Here is a 22,152-nt window from a genome sequence, read left to right on the forward strand (position 1 = left end):
GAGCGGTGGCATAGTAGCCATCCACACTCTCGCGCTCATCGTCATTTTTTGTTACTACTTGGTAAGAGTGGGGAGCGGCATAAGCTGATTTCACACCACTGTATCGTTGTTTGATATGTCATAAAATACATAGCCGTCGTTTCTCCTAATTTCAAATCTACGCTACGACATAGGCCTAGATTTGAAATGGATAGATTGATTAACATTAGGTGATGCTAAGATTACGCTACGGCGATGTGAAATCAGATTTAGCGGGAAGGGGTAGCTTGTTAAAGAATTAAATGGGAATTCGTTAGATGAAATAAAATTAAATAATGCTGCCGGTAATTCAGCTACTTGATTTCATTATAAAACACACATGGTTTATTAACATAACTGTCTATTAACGGTTAATATTAGAGTTTTTGCCCCAGTGAGATTACTCGGGTTCTGGATTGACAGCAAATTATGTTGGAGTGATAACATAAGTAATGTCTGCATTAAGTTGTCCAGAATTACTCACCTGCTGCTTAAATTGAGGAACATTGTCTCTGCAAACTACCTGCTTACAGTAGCCTATATCACGCACTGTTTCATACACATGTCACATATGGCCTCTTAATGTGGGGACACACTCATAATTGCAAGGATGTGCTATTGATTAAAAAAAAAAGCGCTGAGAATAATAACGTTTTCCAATCATTTGGAACATTGCAGGCCGCTGTTTATAAAGCTTCAAATAATGACAGTGTACAGCCCATATAAATTTTCGTTGCATTGATGCATTTGAAGAAGAATGATGAACAAATAAGGAGAAATGAGGTCCACAACAACAATAGGCTACACGGTCAGCAGGGAAAATGGAAATTCCAGATATTCCTTCCAGATAGCGACATTGAAGATATTCAACAAACTTCCCACCGATGTTCAAGAAATAGAACTCAAGTGATTCAAGAAGGCCCTAAAAACCCAACTTCTTGAGCGGCCCTTATACTCGCTCATTAAACTGGACAAAGAGACGCTTTTTCCTGCCGGATGACCCGGCTGGATGCACGACGCGGTATATCTGGCACCCCCAGTCAACGACACAGACATCAAGTACTATGAATTCTAAATAATACTACTCAGTGAATAGTTGCATTCCAAGACACTGATAAAATGAAAAAATACTTACACAAATCTTCAACCTTAGGAGCATTATCTATAATCTTTTTCTTCTCACTCTTGGATAGTTTCTTCACATTATTCTTATCCTTACGATTTTTCCCAACTACTTCCCATTGGCCTGACATAGCTAGAATAGTTCCACAAAATTGAAATGTCTACAAGTTAAAAATGTTGAAAATTCAATACACACTACCTTTAAAAAACTAGGATTACTATAAAAACGATAAATAGCTGAGTTATAAAATAATTCTATTAATAAATACTACAAAATACAGTATAAAAATCAATCCTTCCAGAAAATCCACAAGCACAACACTCCAAGATTGTTGAAATAGACCGTCAACAATCAAAATCAACCGATTCAACAATCAAGATCCAGATTTTATCAAACCAAAACATCAACGGATATGCCACGACCACTAGAATCACACGACGCTACGTTGCTGCCAACTGCACATTTCAATAATATTATTGCGCTATTATAGTCTGCTATATACAAGTATTGATCAGCTGTTAATCTGTTATCCTGTCAGCTGATTATCTGTATTCACTTCAGGATTTTTCGTCTGCTAGATTTCGATTCGATTTTTCGATCTTACGTTGAAGAAACAACGTATTAATAAATTATTGTTGATAGATGATCAGTTTTCGAATATATAAGTTTGCTTTACTTTGATAAAAATTCTGTCGAGTTCCTAAACATCGACTCTGGTTATCTGAGTACATTATGAAATCAACTTCTTGCAGATAAAGTAATGTAGAGTGTTGAGTATTCAATGTCGACCTCCACTTTTGGAGTAAGTAGCAGCTGACTGCAACATTTTTTCAAAATGGTGAATTGTTTGAAATGACTATCAGAACAACATTGCAAATTCAAGGTCTTAAATTAAATTCTTGTTTAAATGATTTGTTTAAACCTGCAGTGTTGCTTGACTGGTGTGATATAGTGTGATAGCCAGTCTTACTTCGGCTAGATCTACTAGTCGTCGGCTCATCTTTATCTTTAACCTTTGGTGTTTATCCATTAGTATAATTCTTAACCTAATATTTATTTTTCAATTGATATAAACATACATGGCTGAGGATGAGGTCAATCACTCTAGGTATGCTGAGTTTTGAGTTCATTCAAGAAAAATCTAGTCACTGTTCATGATGTGCGATGATGTCAACTTCTTTCGACTTTATTGCTTATTGAATTCTTACAAACCGTAGGTAGAGTGCGGTTGAATAGTGTCTTTCTAAAATATCATAAATAAGAAAGTGGATTTTAATGTATAATCTTAAATAGTGAATACTGCTATCATATAAAATTTATGCAAAAAGTAGTCTACCACTATAACTACTTGCTTTTTGGTGGTGACATTTTAGTTGACTACTATCAAATCCTTTGTTAACATCAGAGATTCTCTGATACTTTACTCTTCATCTTCTAGGCTGTTGCAAGTATACAATCCAAATTTCGATCTAAACTTCAATAAGCATATCAACCTACTTTAAAAAAATGAAAGTAACTTTTAGTATAATAATTTATAATTAATATATCATAGATAAATTTATGTTTTGTTTCACAACTATATAAAATTCATAATTGTTCAGTTTGTTTTTATTCAGCCTATTGTAATACGGTAGTTCTTCTATTTACTACATTTCACTTCAAAAATTAAAATAAATTAATGAAACACTAGATTTGCATGTTGTACAATTTAAACTATTTTAACTGCATGATTTGTGTTATATTATGCTAGCATTTTCTAAATTCAAGTTTTCAAGTTTGTATAAAATATGTATACGTTTCAACTCTATGTAATTAATCACATAAAAATTATACTGGAATATATAATGATTATTTTTTAAATGAAAACAACTAAAGAATCCTTCAACTTATACCTTCTTCTATTGGCACATACCTAGGCTATATTATAATGTCATTATCAAGTAATTGAGTAAAATAAAACATGTAGGTAGCCTAGTATCTATTAAAATGTAAGTAAAATGGTACACAAGTTAATTTATTTGATGACTAGCGGGTAGCCCGTGCTTTGCACTGGGAAAAAATGTTGTAAATTCAAAAAAACTAATAACTATTTATTATTTTCTTTAAAATTACGTAGATAATCTTTTTAAAAGTTGAAAATTTCCAGCAAAAAAAAATAGTATAATTGGTCTTGAACCTCCAACCTTAGATTCATGAACAGCGCGCGCGCCATCATCTAAGCTACGGAGTCACTTAAAGATAAGCCTGTTCGTTTGGGCTTTTATAGTTAGGCTACATAAACTTTGAATCACAAATTAAATAAATTTGTTTCAATTATCAGATTAGAATTGATATATAATAGACTTTGTCCATCCTTGGTAAATTCAGAATCTATGCAAAATTACAATTAAATCAGATATTATTAGTTCAGTACTGATGATGGGTCATTCTTGAATTTCCTATCCCTTACGTATAAAAGACAATTCGTTTCCTTATTATATTATATAAGACAATGAGTAGCCCTGCATAATAAATTCATTGATTTATTAATATTGAGATATGGGGACAAGTACCAGGAGCATATTACGGTTGTTTTTTATATATTCATATTACGGTTGTGCTTTACACTAATATTTCAATGATGATGTATTTATTATGTAATTGAATATGAATATTGATTTTCAAAATTTGATAATATTTGTTGAATGATTCCAACCATGTACCATTTTTAATAGTATTTAACAATGCGCATGTGTGTTGTGAAGGTGACTTTTACTATTGAAATCTATCCAGCATGAGGATAGTCAATGATTGATTGAATTGGAATTGATATATTATACATATCTATAAATAATGATATATTGATATATATAAATTACGGATCATACATATTGAATGAAAACAACGAGATTGGTTTTCGCAATATTATTAAACTTACAAAAAATATATAAAATTCAATTTTGACTTTTTATTGTATGTTCTCTGATTATTTCTCAATAATATGCATTATAAATTAACATTGATTTGATTGTTCTTCATACAAGATTAGCTTGAAACAGCTTAGCTGTTCAAGACCTCTCTTATAAAAAATAAATATTGGGATACATGATACTATCTTTATATCATTGGTACCTTAATCTCTACAGATCAAGAAACTTATGAACATCTGAAATCTGTTTTAAAATCCAATTTGAGCTTTGGATACGATATTTTTATATACCGTATCAATATGTTTATATTGACTGAATAAAACAACACTGCACTTAGGGCAATGACAATCTGTGTATATTCTGTTAAAATAACGGTTTTTAATTATTATGATATGAAGTTATGAATGCCTTGATAAAGTCAATGCACGTCAACTATGACCGTCAACGAGATAGGAATTGAATAATATTTATCTCCTTTATTAGCGAGTCTCTCCCATCGTTTAGTGTGTCAGCTAAATAGGTCAAGTGATGGAATTGAAATTTTCTTATTCATCTCCGATGCATTAATAATTTTTTCTTGTTCTGTAATACTTAGAGTTATAAATTTTAGTAAACTTTATAGGATTAGTAGAGATCTTCACGAAGAGATAATCTAGATGGATGTCCAGAGAAAGTACGTTCGTCTATTCAATCTAGTTATTGAGAGCACGGTATTTAGATGACACCTACCGTCTTCTTCTATATATCGTGATTGAGAGTGACCACCTCCCAATGTACTAAATTATTCTTTTTTGTCGAATATAAATTTTTAATAACATCATTCTATGAAATTGCAACATGATATGACCATTGATTATCAACATTTTTAATAATGACTATTGACATTTTATTGAAATGTACTTAGTGAATCATCTCAAATTTTACTCCACTTCTGTAATTTCAATAATTATTGTAACTCAGTAATTATCGTAATTGTGATAGTAACCGAGCATTGATTGCTCTGCAAAAATTTTCTGAAATGGTAAATGACAGTTAAATAACAATGATAATGTAATTAACCTACCCTCAAAATATTATTGATTTAATTTCAATATTGTATATAGACACCAATCATTATGTATAATGTATATAATTATATGATGTTGCTTTGTTGGCTGTTTGTTGGTATATTCCAATTCAGGTTAAAACCATATAATATTTTTTTCAGTTCTGGTGTTTTTGGCTGGATTTGGACCTGGTGGAGCCCAATGTCTACAAATCTTCTAAGGGCCGCTGAGAAACAAATCTTGTCTTGTAAGTATCATTTGCTAATGCAACTTAATTCTTATTTTTGCGTCTATGTCTGAATAAATTTATCCAAATATTATTTTCATAATAATTTGTATAGCTTAATAATGTATTTGTACCAAGATTTAGATTGTCTGAAAAAGTATATTGAGAATATTCTTAGGAAATTAGAAAAAATTGTCTTTGATAAATAGATTAGAGTATATCTCCTCTTACTGTGATTTGTTTGGTCAGAAGAGTGACGCCGAAGACCTTGACAGATATTTCCGGTTTGAATGAGTACGTTTATCTACTTCCAATCGCAAGTCCAATTTAATGTTTCAAAATAGAAATATGATAATTGGCTGTGTTTACAAAGTTTATCTCAGATCTTAATAAAAATATAGTCAAGAGTTTTTTTGATCATATAACTACTTTAGTAAAATCTACTTCAAACTGTCAGTATTATATGAAAGCCATGTGTTTTTCTAAAAGCAAAGCTGACAGTTGAAGTGAATTTCACAAGGAAGTAACCATGTAGCAAGTAAATAGAACAAATTAATCACCCAATTTATTCATCTTTCTTAAATTTCACCTATAAAGAGGAATAATTGGATACTCTCTTATTAATAAATTTTTTATAATTAATATTCTGAAAACTTTATCAACAAAGCTATTTTCAAACTTAGTTATTATTGTTCAATCAGTGTCTGAAAGTGTTTTTTCTCATTGTGCATTGATATCTTTATTATGTTCCATATATAAATATATAAATTAGTATTGACTAGAAATAGATCATAAATTTAAAATATCAGGAATTATGTTTTTCTTGGCGCTAATAATTATTAGAAGAAAATGATTATGCATTTTGGATTTATATTTATATTTTATATATTTGGATTTATATTATTTGAATATTGTTTAAATTCTTAAGAATTAAAAGCTTGCGTTTTAAAAACGATGATATCATTATTATTAAATTTCCAATCTACCTTGAATAATAACATTATTAATGCACTTTTCTGTCGAATTAAAAGTTATTCAGTTCTAAAATGAACGACATAAAACAAAAATATATAGAAACCAACTAGTTTCCATTCATTTCATTCAATTATATGAGAATAAGATTTGTTTTACTCATTTATATCTGGAGAAGTTCTTTGAGATTTATTATTTTCAGTCAAAATTTACTTTGCTTATCATTGTCCAACATATTCATGTGTGAATTTCCTGAAAAATATGTAAGTATGACGCATGGCAAAATAATCTCTTTTGGTATTATTAGTCATAACTTAATTCTATCTCCTAACACGTTATATGGACAAAGAAACAGTAAACTGATTCCTATCATTGTTCTCGCATTTTTACTTTATTTATTCTATCTTTATCTTGGATTTCTCTCTTTCCAAATAAAGGTTCTTTGTGATTATTTACGGAAAATCTTTCTTTTGTTTCATCTTATTTGTTCTCTTGACTAGATCACATGTAATAGGCTGCATTCTCCAAATAAAAGACCCACTCATGCGTTGTGATAATATGTTTGAAGTTTGTTGCAAATGGTTTTGTATTATTCAGATACGTGGTTCATGATATGCTTTGTAAATATGCAATTAATGGGTTCGAGTCTGTTAATACCTAAAGTTCTTGTTTGTATTGATTCTTTCTCATTGAATCAATATTCATTAACTTGTTTGAATAAGTCAGTATATGATATGATATCCTATATGCAAAGTTATACTGTACATTACTGTAGTTACAAAGTAATAGAAAATCTGTTGAATACTGACTCAAATCAATATTTTCAAAAAAAAATCCATTTCAAGGGAAAATGATTATTTTACACCATGCGTTGAATACAATGTTCTACAGTCAGTATTTGAAACTTCCACAGTTTTATTCAGCAGTGTTGGCAAATTTAAACCAATAACTGTTAACACCCAAAAACATGTAAACAAATTTTGAAAATTTATTGACAAAAATTGAAAGTGTAAATTCTGTCAATTATTAACGATAATATTACTAGTGTAGCACTACTTCAAATCTTCATTTTTGTAACCATCCTGCCTTAGAAGCGTATAGCAAATAACTCAATACAAATAAAATATTGCTAAAGTTACTCTCCATTCCAGCTTTTCTTATTTTGATGTATCTAGCTCTTGTATCACTTGATAAGGTCACATGAATCATCTTACTAAACAAATAATACATGAATATAATTCCATACATTATAGAAAAACTCACGACTTACAAAAAAATACAACCGGAAAGTACGTAGACTTTGATGTAGCAATTGAGCCTGAGACGTGTGCGTGAATTCTACGATGACCAGCGGGTAAATGGCAGTTCTCAATATTTCCTTCTATATATTAAAGCCATGGAAATACTTTTATCGTCATTCTTAATTCATATTTTTCAGTGCCAACCTGATGTACTGCGAGTAAATAGTGATTCATTTTGATTTTAATTTCAAGTCGGGGTTAGGGATTGGCATGAATTGTTTTAGATAATGTTCTTTTCCACCAATTAAAGTAACTCAAATATTATTATTTTAATCCATAATCTGATTATTATCCACTTCAATATTGGAGGTTGAGTGGTAGAGAGGACTTGAATGTCCTAACTCCGCCAAATAAGGAATATTTTCAGGAAGCCAACCATGACAGGCACCCTTATTCACAACTCCTCAAATCATCCTGTTCAACACAAACACTCAGCTTTCCTATCTATGCTACACAGACTTTTCAATGTTTTTTTTTCAATTTATTAAAACACACAAAACAAGACAAAACAAAATGACAAAGAATTACAAAACAAATAAAATACAATAAAATGTTACAAATATAAAAAAACATGGGCTTTGTGGTTGGGTGTGTTGGAGAAGAGAAAAAAAGAGGAAGATACCTAGCCAACTATGGTTTCCCATGTAATAGGCAGGCAAAGAAGAGAAAAGAGAAGTGATGAGGAAAAAAAGGAGAAATGGGGGGAAGGAAGAAAAACAGAGGAATAGGTACGCAAAATAAAGGTAAGCGAGTCCACTGAAAAATGAAAAAAAAAAAAACAATGCTGGAGCAGAAATCTTGAGTCTCATATATCTAAATGGAAGAAGTAATTACTGTATGTCCAGTTTTTTATATCCATTTTAATTTTTCCGCTGATCTTATTGTCCATGAGAAAGTGATTTGGAATAAGGTTTATTATTTTAGTAGTTATGTAAATTAACTGCCTCCTTAATACATTCAATATTAGTGTTATAGGTTACATATTTGTCAGCAGTGGCCCTTAGATTATAATAATTAAGTGTAGAGTTTAATGTGAGAGGAAAATCGGATCTATATTGTATTAAATACTCAATTACGGGTCTTATGTATAATTGACGTATAGTCATGACCTCAAAATCACTAAAAACCACATCCGTTGGATAGAACCTGGGTTTGCTCAATATAGTTTTAATTATCAGTTTTTGTGCTACAAATAATTCAGCAATATGACAGTTGAAACAGCCTCATCCAACTTCAAACCATCCCCCTCTCACCTGAACACTACAAAGCAGAACTCAGTACCATTAAATATCTAGCTCAACAAAATAGATACCAACAAAACCCAATCGACAAACTACTCCAAAAAATCAAAAATAAAAAACAAGAAAAGGACAAAAATGAAAAGTGCATAACACTGACATAAATAAACAACAAATCCAACAGAATGGGAAGTATGTTTCGAAAATCTGGGTATAAAGTGGCATTTAGAACAAGAAATAAAATATGTACGCAAATCAATAAGAGAGAAAAGATTCAGGACAATAAAAAACTCAAACTCCCAGGAGTACAAAACGTTCTGAATGTGATGAATTTCACATCGGACAGATAGGCCATTCTTTCAATCAAAGATACAAGGAGCATATTCAAGGACTCAAAACAAAAACAGGATCTGCATTTGCCGACCACCTAATACAAGAAAATCACGAACACACAAACATAAATACCGATCTACAAATCATACACATAAAAAACCAAGGACCAGAACTAGACACAATAGAACAATTTGAAATGTACACCCAATTTGAAAGCAATAGACAATGTATATTAAACGAACAAACCAACTTCAAATCCCACATCCTCTTTGGTTACCTTCTCAGCCACAACAAATCCAATAGCACACTAAAAATTGCCATCCTATCCTTCTACTTGTCTTTGAGTACAACCAAGAAGATGGCGGACCTGCCGAAATATCTCGCTGTCACAGTGAGTGATTAATTCATTTATTGTAAAAATCTCACTGCTAGTCTTTTTTTCTAATAGCAAAAAGTGGTTTTGAATATTTTGAAATTTATATTTTTTGAAATTATATTTTTAAATATTTGAATATTTTCATTTTCTGAAACATAGAGCTTGAAATGAACCTAGTTTTTTGTCGTGTTGAAGGTTTGAAAACAGCATACAAAGGATGGTACGTGGATATCGGGTCTGTGGTGGGACCCGCTGACAAGATATGGACGATTTCGCTGAACACAGACTCTGCAAAGACACCGCTGGTGCTGCTGCATGGCCTTGGCTCCGGTGTCGCACTCTGGTGCCTCAACCTCGACGCTCTAGCCGCCGAACGACCCGTCTATGCCATCGACGTACTAGGTAAACGTTATCAACAATTTTATTGCATTTATGAAATGAGATCAGAGTCCGATCTCACTATACTCACTAAAAAGTTGAAAATTGAGGGTAAGGCGCTTGAATGGATCGAGAACTACATATCAGAAAGACTGCAGTATGTGGAGATTGACCATAATAACAACAACTTCACCACTACCTACAAATCTTCACTTCGCCCAGTGACCAGAGGTGTACCTCATGGATCCAAACTAGGCCCTCTGCTCTTCCTGGTGTACATAAATGACTTTCCAAAAGAACTCCAGAGTGAGGAAAAATGCATCTTGTTTGCGGATGACACCACAATACTTATTCCATCTGAGAAGGCCACACCAATAACAAATTTAATATTGAACCGGCAATAGAAGTACATAGTAACCTCAATATGCAATAGACTACAACTAACTATGAACAAAGCAAAACAGTCCACCTCAAATTCACACCTACAGGAAATGGCACAGCAACGGAACAGATAGATGACAACATAATAACAAAAAACTCCACAACATTTCTTGGCATACTAATAGACAGCCAGCATAGCAGCACCATATAGACCACCTTTTAGCAAGATATTATCCTCAGCAGCCTATGTGATCCAAAGAATACGACACATCTCAGATGAAGGCACTGCCCTTATTGCCTATCATTCACTATTCGCATCGCACCTTCGTTATAGCATTGCAGCTTGGGGTTCAACAGCACAAACTAACCTTGAAATAATACTGGAGAATCCAAAAATGAGCAATAAGAACGGTATTAGGAGTGGATAGGATTGAGCACTGCAGAGACCTATTCAAGAGCAGCAAAATCCTGGCAGTCATATTGCTCTACATATTGGAATCAATAGTGCAAGCGAAGGAGACAAATCCCACACTGAGATCGGATTTTCACAACTACAACCTTTGAAACCAACACAAACTGAATCTACCTCAACACCGACTTAGAAAATATAGCAGAACCCCAACATATGCAGGGTATTTTCTCTACAACTTGCTGCCTGAAAATCTAAAATCAATTTCAAGAAAGAGAGTATTTGTAAAACAGCTCAGAGTATATTTGACATACCGGCCACACTACTACATAAATGAATAATCCTTATAAAAATCATGACGACTCCTGCAGCCTCAGGACGGATAAAGTAAAGTAAAGCATTTCACGTGGAGCCAATTAAATGTGTTATATTGTTTTCTCAGGGCGTTTAATGTACGTGGTTTGTTTATGCTTGAGGAATTAGAACACCTCTCAAAATTTTGTAGACGTGTGCACATGAAATTAATTGTCATTTAAGACATATTATTTCTATGATTAATGCTAGTAATTTTTTTCTGATGTCTTATTAATTTGTAATGGCGATTTATATAACGGGTGATTTTTAGAGGTATGGAACTTTAAGTTGGCATTACTGTTCAAGATTTATTCTCAGCTTTCTTTGGCAATTCATCATGAATAAACTCACCCCTGAACAATGCTTGCGAATAGTGCAATTTAATTTCGAAAATAATGGTTCTATGCTGAATACTTAGGCCTATCGCACCTTACATCTATTTTATCGTCGACAAAATAATCCATCAGAGCAATTAATTCGATTAACTATGGGACGTTTTAGAACCACGTTTACTCTTATTGATAACTCGCATCACCGAGGAGCGGTGAAGAAGCCACTGAAGAAGCTATAATTGCTACTGTAGAGCGTAGCATTGAGGAAGACCCGATTGAGTCCATCCGCCATCGAGCACAGCAATTGGATATGACGTGTCTATCCACTTTATGGAAGATTACTAACTTTTTCATTCCTGAATTGACACAACCATGATGTTCAGGAGCTGTGGTTCCAACAAGACGGCGAAACATATCACACAGCTCGTGCCACAATTGATTTATTGAAAAACACGTTTGGTGCCGGCTAATTTCACGTTTTGGAGCAGTGAATTGGCCTCCAAGATCTTGTGATTTAACACCGCTAGACCACTTACTGTGGGGCTATGTAAAGTCATTGGTATATGCGGGTAAGCCAGAAACGCTAAACCATTTGGAAGATAACATTCGCAGTGTAATTGCCGATATATGGACACAAATGTTGGAAAAAGTAATAGAAAATTGGACGTCCAGATTGGACTACATCCGAGCCAGCCGTGGCGATTAAGACAATCGAATCAAAATCACTTTTCAATCAAACTTGATTTCTTTTTTGTAAAGTGCATTTTAGAAACGACCTCTTTCTAAAATGCACTTTACAAAAAAGAAATCAAGTTTGATTGAAAAGTGAGTTCGACAGTAGAGTTACCTATCTATAATAAGATAAAGGAAGGAATCGACTTCCTTCCGTTTCATGTTAAATGAACAGGATAGGAAATACATGAATCACGTCTGAATTACTTGACTGATTAACTAGAAAAAATTCATATATAGATTTTTAATTCATATATAGATTTTTAATTTACCGATGATGGATATAGGCCTATATTCAATTCTTAAAGATTTCCGTAGGTCAAGTTATATTACTGTTAGTACTATTATGAAGAAAAGGATTGGCTTATACACATACAGGATAAGAAATTAACGAATGACGCATCATCAAGTCTGAACTACTGGACTGATGTTCAACTATTGAACTACTGAATTGCAATTTTACAAATCATGAAGATTCTGAATTTACGAGGATGGTCATAGGCGTATTTTGATTGTTATTAATCAATTCATTCTAATTTAATAATTAAAACAAATTTATTCAATTCATGATTCAAAGTTTACGCAACTATTAAGCCCAACCAGACAGGGTATACTCCAAGTCAATGGTTCTAAAAATTTTTACTTCAAGCCCCCCCCCCTGCATAATTCATCTGTAAGCCGGACCCCCTACATGTATAAGCATAGACTACTCAATATTTATTAGTTGACTTTTGCTCATTCTATACATAACCCAATGTTGCAATAGTTTAAATCATAATAAAACAACACATTCTATACAAACAATAATTAATTTATTCAGGTACTACTGCTATGAATATGTACTATAATACATATTTGTTATTTTTGTTTCTCATAGAAATTAACAATACAAAGAGCGTCAGTGTGAAGGATGAGCTTGTTTTTTTCGCACAGAGTTTGTTGAAACGAGGTGTCAGCTCCGATAACGCTACTCGTTCCTGGGTCACATCCAGTCTTGGTCTATATTCATTTTTCATGGCAGCTAGAGCAGAAAACCCAGTTTCACATGGATAAATTGTAACAATTGGAGTCAATATCTTCAATGCCTTTTTACTCAAAATTGGGTGATCCTTTTGCAAACCAATCCAGAAGGATGCAAGAGAATATTCTTCAAACTTCATTGTAAGCGCAAAGTCACCTTGGAAATCAGGTTTTTTTCCTATCACGTTGAGGGAGCACTTATTTATTGAGGAATTTGAATTTGACAATATGGTTGATATAAATATTTTATGAGTAAAAATTACTCACATGTGATTTTAAAAATAGAAAGATTGCTTATCGTAATTATTCTAGAAGTAAATTTAAAACATTTTCCAACCAAGCTTTGCGCCCCCCCTGAGCATTCATCGCGCCACCCTTGGGGGTCGCGCCCCACACTTTGAGAATCACTGCCTAAGTGACTCTGTAAGTTGATAGCGCGGGCGGTTAATGAATCAAAAGTTGCGGGTTCGAGACCTATCAAACTAATTTTTTTGTTAAAAATTTTCAACTCTCATGAAGATTATCCATGTGATTTTCAACGCATTAATAGATAATTATTCAATTTTTATGTCTCCTGGACATAAGAAGGTTGCATTATTTTATAACACCAAATTTTCCCCGGCGCAAAGCAGGGGTTTCCTTATAATTTTAAATAATTCATGAAATCCTATAAAATATTGTACTAATAAATATTATTAATAATATTTTGGGATTGAAAATAATCCTTCATTGATTAAATTAGACAATTGGATTGCCCGGTCAACTCGTTTAACAGACGGATCACTCATGGTTTTTTATATTGACCATTTTTCATACTTCAGCTGTAAAAAATGTAAAACTGTTGAAACACTATTGTCGAAGATTTTTATTGCTCATTCTGTCAATAATTTAATCTGTTTAATAATGTTAATAATTTGTATAAGATTATACGGTGTGTTATAACTCTTCTATAGCTATTCAGTAGTCCGTTCCAAGATAACTTACCATTTCGGTGCGACGTGTTCAATTAGTCGATTAACTAGTAAATTACAGCTTGGTTTGGCTCATCATTGTTTCCTTGTCAACTAACTAACTGTCCATTTGTATCTTCCAATAAGAAAGAGTTCATGAATATCTCACTCTCTGAGAGAGAGTTCTTTCACTCTCTCTACACAATCTACAAAATATATTTGAAGCAATAAAGGACATAAATGTTAGCTGTTCTCTGTTTTTCAATAATTATTGGTTTGTTTTTTTTGTTTTCCTGAGACGGAAATACCTTATTGAAAAAATATTACTCGATAGCCTTCATAGGTTAAACATAGCACATTACAGTACTGTTGACCAAGCAAGGATGACAGTGAGCAGCTCACCTTTCAAACATTATTGTTACCTATTAGAAAAACTAGTTAACATTAGTTTTATAAAAACTGCAATATTATTATACTAGTAGATGTAAGTAATTATCTATTCACTAGTATTATTACTACTTGATAGGAAGACTAAGGGTGGGCACACACCAGTCAGTCAAGACAAGACTAGTCACGTTTAGTCACAATACTTCACATAGTTGTTTATGGGGTCATGTCTAATTGCAATGACTAATCAGTGTGTGTTGCGTCATAAGCAGCAATGTGAAGTATTGTGACTAAACTTGCTTATGACGCAACACACACTGACTCCATAGCAACTATGTGAAGTATTGTGACTAAACGTGACTAGTCTTGTCTTGACTAATCGGTGTGTGACCAGCCTTAACGTTTTACTCACACACGACTATACGTAAGGCTACATTTATTTTATGTACTACTAGCAGGTAACCCGTGCTCCGCAAGGGTCTAATTAAAAATTTGAAAAACTGAAAAATTGACCTATTGAAATCTTGAAGAATTTTTAATAGGCCTATAATCATCCTCGGTAAATTGAGAATCAATATGCAAAATGTCAAGTTAATCAGTCCAGTATTTCAGGCGTATTTATGAGTCATTCGTGAATTTCCTATCCCGTAAGTGTAGAAGCGAATTTGTCTTTGAACATTGTCTTTATTGTGTGTACTATACCGGTAATTTTATTGATTTTCAGGATTCGGAAGAAGTTCGAGACCGTTATTTAGTGCTGATCCAACGGAAGCTGAGCAACAGTTTGTAAAATCAATAGAAGAATGGCGCCAAGAAATGCAATTGAAAAAGATCATCCTTCTAGGACACAGTATGGGAGGATTCCTAGCTGCATCTTATGCGATTCACCACCCTGAAAGGTATTAGCAATTTTCATAATAATTTTCTGTAACTAATGATTGATTTTGTTTGTAAAAGATTTTCTAATAAACAAATTAAATCATAAATCGACATCTATCAAATTTAGTCAAGTCAACAACTCTCCAAACACAAAATACATAACAGAATTACAAAAATTACATCACGAATCACTTAAATTTCAATATTGTAAAGCTAACATTAAAAAAAAAGTTATAGTTGAGTTAATTATATTATCTTGTTACAATTTTACAATTTAAAAATTCATGAATACTATAATAGGGTCTGCTTACTAGAAAAACGTATAAGTCTATCTTACACGAGCTGAACAAATGTTTAGGTAGTTTGTTAAAGTCATACTTGTAAGATTCACGTTATAAACTCAGCACCTTGGTTTGATATCGTTGTCTGTCGGCAGACAAAGCTGATTATTGATATACTGACATACTGATTATTGCATTGACGGCTGACATACTGATTATTGCATAATTTTTTGCTTCGATACTTGCCAATCTCTGCGACCTCTCAATATTCTTGTTTCAGAGTGAATCACCTAATTTTAGCAGACCCATGGGGATTCCCCGAGAAGCCAGCCGATGTAGTTTTGAAGAACAATATACCGTTTGTTGTGAGAGCCATAGCTTACTTGATGCAGCCTTTCAATCCGTTCTGGGCTATCAGAGCAGCTGGGCCTTGGGGTAAGTGACCAAGTCTCTAACATCATGTTTCAAATGATTAAACGGTTTATAAAATTTTGTCGCCGATCAAATCCTATTCACAAAAAGTTGTATTTGCCGATATTCAATTGTCTCTTTTCAGGAGGAGGTCTGTATCTTGATATCAAATTTCATAAAGATATGACTCTTTATTCTTAATTTTTACATCATTAAAATGATCGGGAGAGAAAGAAATGAGATCACATTGAGCTATTTCTCTCCCGAATTTAGATAAGATTACAATGACCGAAATAAGGATGTCTTTTTGGTCCTATTCATTTGATGAATAATAATATTCATTCAGATCTCTTGTTTTACAATATCGTAAAACTGTTACTAAAGCACAAACGTGCATTGTTCTACCTATTTTGATATAACTGCTGGTTATCGAAATATTAGTCTACAATCTATTTATATTTTATTTCAATTTTATCAAATTCACATTGTATCGAAGAGAGAATTTTTATAATTTAATGTTGTGTTATTGAAATTTCAGGTCAAGCTTTGATAGAGAAAATGCGACCCGATCTAGTTAAGAAATTTTCTCCTGTATTATCGGACTCTAGCTTGGTTTCCCAGTACTTATTTCAGTGTAACGCACAATCTCCATCGTGAGTATTCTTTATTCTTCAATATAATACATTAAAAAATTGTCTTATTCCAGTATGTTCTACTAAATTTAACACGATTTGAAACTGCTATGTAAATTTCTGTTCCGATAGAATCAAAATTATCTTTGAGAGGAGTTATCACTCGATGTTTGTAATTTTTATATCGATTGAGACAACTCACTACGATATTGTACACCTGTCTTCAATTTAAACGGAGTGTGAGTGCATTCTAAATGTAGAATTATTGAAATCTGTACAATTTTGTTTTAATAGTTTATAGTAGTTGTCCTGTGTGGAAGGACATGAATAACTGGCAATTTTTCTTCAGTCTCCAGACGTGACGACTTGAGAGTCGTTAAGTCATGGGGACATGAATGTTAACAGGCAATTTTCCTTTGCAGTCTCAATTCATAAAGAGTTGAATGTTAACGACATGACGGTCGTTATAATCATCATGACTTACGTTGCTAAGTCATCAAGTCATCAGTTCCTGGAATTGATCCAGCAAAATTTGGAGTTGATTAACCTAAACACTCCATACACCAATCTCAGCCAGCCAGATTACTCGATATTATGATTATCATTACAATGATATTTCATCAGCTTAGAGTGGTTAAAGTGGAATCATTATCTATCTATATGCAAGTTGTTAGTAAATGGAGTTTTAAAAATCCATTTTCTCCTTTAAATTCCTTTATTTGTTTTGACTGTTCTAATCAAGTTTATAAAAAAACAAATATAATTTTATATCACAGATTGTAATACTGATTGACTAGTATGTGTAATCCATGTTCAGATGATGTTTATTGAATAATATTTGAAAATAATATGTCAAATCTGCAAAGATGCATGGACCGTGGATCAATATAAATCGATTAATTCAAATCACATTCATTGTGGATGTGGACACTGCTTCTTAATGGGAAAAAGTGATTATATAGAAGGGTCCAAAACGATGTTTACATCATTTTACAGTGAATGTCAACAGAAAATCTAGCGTACGGCTATGAATTTTACTTTAAACTTTTGTAGTTTGTATTGTAGTTCGATGTTTTGTCAGAAGGTAGTGTGGCAGCATGAGTAGCTCGAATGGAAAACTTTTCAGACCACCGTAAACTCAAGCGTTTCAGACTGCCATAGCTTAGTAAGGCAATGTAGCAAGTATCCTAGAGTATTAATACAAAAGCTGTGAACAGTTCACACCAAAAGTTATGTTTTAGATCTTTTTGTATTTGATCACAGTTTAAGATGTGTTCGAGAGTCATTGTTTAGCTCAAAGCACATGCGCTGCTCGAGTTATGTGGCTACGATTGAAACAGCATTGGAAACGCTTATTATTTATTTATACATTGATAGCTACAATATAATTCTCAACTATGAATGATTAGGAAAGGAACAAGAGGCTTCAAGCCCAAAACTGTTCCATTCCCAAATTTGGATATAAATTGTCCAAAAATAGGTTATGTTTATCACTTCATAAGATTTGTCCAATTTTGAGTCAAAAATATATATAAACTAGGAATTTCGAATTTAGATAAGTTGAAAACCAAATTGAATTATGTAGCATCATTGACGCGACGCGATGCTACGCCGGTTTAAAACGGACAGATTGATAAACATTTCTATCGAAAGATTTTGCTCAAGGTTCGTACGGCGTTCTGAAACGGCCTGCTAGTTCGGTACCAAGATATTCACTTGCAAAGATTGTATTCATTTCTTGGACTCCTCTGTAAATAATATTATACAGTGTGTCTCACGAAAGGTGTAACAGCCGAAGACCATGGATTCTACATGAAATTTGTAACAAAAAATGTCCAATAAAATGTTCTTATATCGACCATAGTTTTCGAGATACATCGACATTTTTGAAACCATCAATAACTGAAAAACTATCAGTCAAAATCGAACTCTAAGGATATGGTTGGAAAGAGGAAGAAATTTCCAATAATATTAATATAATTTATTATTTTGTTTTACGTCTCTGAACCTTTTTAGGAGTTCTCAAAGTTGAAAAAAGTTTGAACGCTTATAAAAAGTTAAAAAACGTCAAACAAAGGAACAAAATATTTGAATCGTATTGTAATTTCTTCCTCTCTCCAACAAATTCCTTATAATTAGATTTTGACGCTTCTCGAAAAATCTAATAGGTATCTCAAAAACTAAGGTTGATATTGGATATTACTGAACCTTTTTTGTTTCAAATTTCATGTAGAATCTTTGGTCTTCAGCTGTTACACCTTTCGTGGGACACCTGTATAATACATAGTAATGCATATCAATATCTATAATCAGAGTACATTTTTTAATATACGAAATCAAATAATTTCAAAAATTCCAATTTTAAAATGTTGTAGATCTATCTATACAAAATCTAATTCAACTTTGTATTATTTGCAGGGGTGAAGGAGCTTTCCATTCTATGATGACAGGCATGGGTTGGGCCAAGAATCCGATGCTGAAAAGGATACACCTGCTTCACAAGCAAGTGCCAGTCACATTGCTGTATGGCGGTCGGTCGTGGATCGATAATTCGGCCGGAGAAAAAATCAGGGAACGCAGAAAGGAGGGCTATGTCAATGTCCAGGTATTAGTTAGTTATTCATTCATTTTAAAAATACTGCCTTTCACTTTTATCGCTAATATTCGTGATTATTTCATTCAGGTACGATTGATTTAGCTACTTTTTCTATTAGAATTAAATTTTACTGCTGAAACATCATGATCGCCCCATTACATTTTTTATTGAAAAATGTAGCTACTTTTTCAGGCTAACATATGTTTTTGGCCTAAATGAATCTTGAAGGGCGCTTGACCGGCAATTAAGAGGTTCTGGGTTCGATTTCCACTCGGTTAATACAAATTCTTTTTGTGTAGCAGCGTTCATAGAATTTCCTGTTGTCAAATTGCTGGCGCGAAATTATTCTGAATATAATAAAGTATTATCAATTAGGAATTTTGTTCAAATAATATTATTATGATTTAACAGCAAGTGAATAATAGATGCAATATATATACTACTTCTACTCGGATCTTCATTCCTGGCCGACTCGGCTTATTCAAAATGAATGCTACTTTACAGAAGATTTCTTTGTTTGCTTAGTGGTTAGGGCACTTGACCGGCAATCAAGAGGTGTTGAGTTTGATTCCCGCCCGTGCATAAATTTTGGGTAGCAGCGTTCATTGAATTTCCTTCTAGCAACGGTATTTATTAAGTTGTCATTTTTTCAGTCTTCCGAGTATTCCATAGCAAATTAAATTAGGAATCGTTATATTAATTATTATACTGCAACATTATTTGTACTCTTTGTCTTTTGTAGATGATACCCGGAGCAGGACACCATGTCTATGCTGACAAATGCGATGTTTTCAATAAATATGTTAACGAAGCATGTGCAATATTTGACAAAAGTGATGAAGATACTAGAAGAGGAAATCTCCAGGTCGATTCTGATTGAGTATTTTAGTTTGTAAAATGTTTTGTATTCGAATTTAATTTAAGGTGACGGAGATGCCATGCCAATCGCACCGAATTTATCAAAAGTGCCCTCGTTAATAAATACTATTATTATTATTCTTCTGCATTTCTTGATAATTAGGAGTAATAGTATTAGCAATAATATCATTGATAGAGGTATTTATTAAATGTTTACCAAGTAAACGTTGAAATTGGATATTTTTACTTGTTAAAATTGTATATAGTTTATAAAAGTAATATTGAATATTTTGTTGTATGATGGATGTAATTATTTGACTTTGATTACCTTTGATCAAGATTTGATTGCCTTTGATTGCACTAGAATCCAATTTAATTATAGTGGAATTAAAACATCTTCCGACTCGGAGGGATATGCGTAGCAGAGAGATGGAGGGGGATGATGTACAAGTTTAGTCTATTGGAGTGATGAATAGTCATAGACACAAGCATGGTTGACAAGTTAACAAAACAGGCTCAGTCGATGCAGTACTTTCAGAGAGGAAACTAGATATCCGTATCATTAGGTGTTTGGTGTAACACCTACTTAAAACTACAGAACGGTGTCCGCTTCAGCACAACATCGCGGCCGCTGTATCCCTACTTTTCTCTGCTCCGTATATCCCTCACAGTTAGGATATGTTTTAATACCACTATAACCATCGAAAGATGACGTAATTGCATTGAAGTAAGATTTGTTCATTGGTTCTAATTGACTTCGGTAGATGACGTCATCTTACAGCTTCTGAATTTAATTGGGTAATTTTGGTGCAGCTTGCTTCAAGATTAACCCTTTCTAGTTACTAAAAAGACAATTTGTAAATTTTCTACCCAGAGAATAAAGTTGAAGTGAATTTGTAGAGAACATTTTGTTTGCAACTTTCTCAATGTTTTCACACAGTGGGAAAAAAAGGATTCCCACAAGTTGACAGCGACAAAATATTGCTGTGCTTTTAATAAATTGGCAACAGATTACCGGAATTTGTTGAAAAATAAGTTGACAACTCTAGTGTACGCAGCTTAAAACTTATTTTAAATTGTTGAGTGAATTTGAAGTAGTGATATTTTTTGAGTTGAGAACTCTTGCTTCTTATGGATATAGATGGGTTTCCAGGACTAGATTCTCAGCTAGGAACTCCTATAATAGATATATAAGATCACATGGCAACAAAGGAGAAGAAGGTAAATTCCGGAGCTACACTGAAGAGGAAATCTCAGCAGATGAAGGAACTAGAACTCTAGAAGAAAAGGCTAGGTTTCTTCAAGAGGTGCTAACTGCCTAATTGTTCAATACAAGGGAGCTCATTGTTTTAAGTTGCTATTATGAGTACACAATTCCTATCGCAACGCTTTTATTCCTGCATTCAAGAAAATGTGAGATGTTGTGGGACTGATAGCTTCACAGTAAGGGGTTTTTCAATTTTTTATATAAAAATTTATTCAATTTAAAATTTTGGTGAAGCAGAGCTTTACCTGCTTCCCCTGACTAGTCGTGCTAAGGTCGTGCTCAAACATGAAAGAGCACAGTCAAGCAGAATTTACTAAATCTCACAATATTACTCACAATGCACAAAATAGTGATGTGTTCTTTAACCATTATATAATTAGATATAGCTTCACCAGATCTCTGTATACTGAAGCCTGAAATAAACATCATAATAGCCGTGTGATGTCAATTAGGAAAATAATCAAGCATTACCGTAGAGAAAAGATGGCAAAAAAATATATCTCACAGTATAGGTCGTTTATGTTCGAAATTTCATGCCGATTTTTCTTTACTGAAACCGATTACTGTCAATTATTACTGTTTTGGCCGGGTGAGTGTAAAAATGACACAGTATGAGAGACCATCAGCATTACACAGCTTGCGTTAACAGTGAAATTTGGAACATAAACGCCCTATACCATGGGATAGCTTCTTATGTTTTCTTTTCTCTATGACATTACTCAGCTGTATTCATGTTTGTTTCA

General features: G+C 33.0%; 2 protein-coding genes across 11 annotated transcripts in view; one reads left to right on the top strand and one right to left on the bottom strand.

Annotated features, from left to right (window-relative positions):
* LOC111044159 (transmembrane protein 214-A) overlaps positions 1–1,595 on the bottom strand; it is a 40,385-nt gene extending 38,790 nt beyond the window's left edge. Inside the window, exon 1 of the mRNA XM_022329236.2 lies at positions 1,154–1,595. Coding sequence (XP_022184928.2) covers positions 1,154–1,271 — 118 coding nt within the window. The 5' untranslated portion in view covers positions 1,272–1,595. The remainder of the gene's footprint in view (positions 1–1,153) is intronic.
* A 28-nt stretch (positions 1,596–1,623) lies between these two features.
* LOC111044158 ((Lyso)-N-acylphosphatidylethanolamine lipase) lies at positions 1,624–20,440 on the top strand. Of its 10 annotated transcripts, none has more exons than XM_022329233.2 (8): positions 1,624–1,943; positions 5,258–5,343; positions 9,738–9,944; positions 15,210–15,384; positions 15,926–16,080; positions 16,595–16,709; positions 19,107–19,293; positions 20,027–20,440. In XM_022329233.2, the coding sequence occupies exons 2-8, from the start codon at positions 5,298–5,300 to the stop codon at positions 20,162–20,164; spliced, it is 1,023 nt and encodes a 340-aa protein (XP_022184925.1). In that variant the 5' UTR covers positions 1,624–1,943; positions 5,258–5,297; the 3' UTR covers positions 20,165–20,440. The 10 variants fall into 10 exon arrangements, with proteins under 10 accessions (XP_022184925.1, XP_039276977.1, XP_022184926.1 ...); XM_039421043.1 differs by having other exon boundaries at positions 1,678–1,979; XM_022329234.2 differs by having other exon boundaries at positions 1,696–2,024.
* Positions 20,441–22,152: the final 1,712 nt, after the last annotated feature.

The sequence above is a fragment of the Nilaparvata lugens genome, chromosome 2 (assembly GCF_014356525.2).
Source record: "Nilaparvata lugens isolate BPH chromosome 2, ASM1435652v1, whole genome shotgun sequence".
Lineage (NCBI taxonomy): Eukaryota > Metazoa > Arthropoda > Insecta > Hemiptera > Delphacidae > Nilaparvata > Nilaparvata lugens.

What these genes read in the sequence shown, in the direction of transcription:
- LOC111044158 (XM_022329230.2), top strand. Translation starts at nt 2,296, where the DNA reads ATGATGTGCGATGATGTCAACTTCTTTCGACTTTATTGCTTATTGAAT. An exon ending in GCGATTCACCACCCTGAAAG is followed by an intron (nt 15,385 to 15,925) that starts GTATTAGCAATT and finishes TTCTTGTTTCAG; the next exon opens with AGTGAATCACCTAATTTTAG. An exon ending in TGTAACGCACAATCTCCATC is followed by an intron (nt 16,710 to 19,106) that starts GTGAGTATTCTT and finishes TATTATTTGCAG; the next exon opens with GGGTGAAGGAGCTTTCCATT.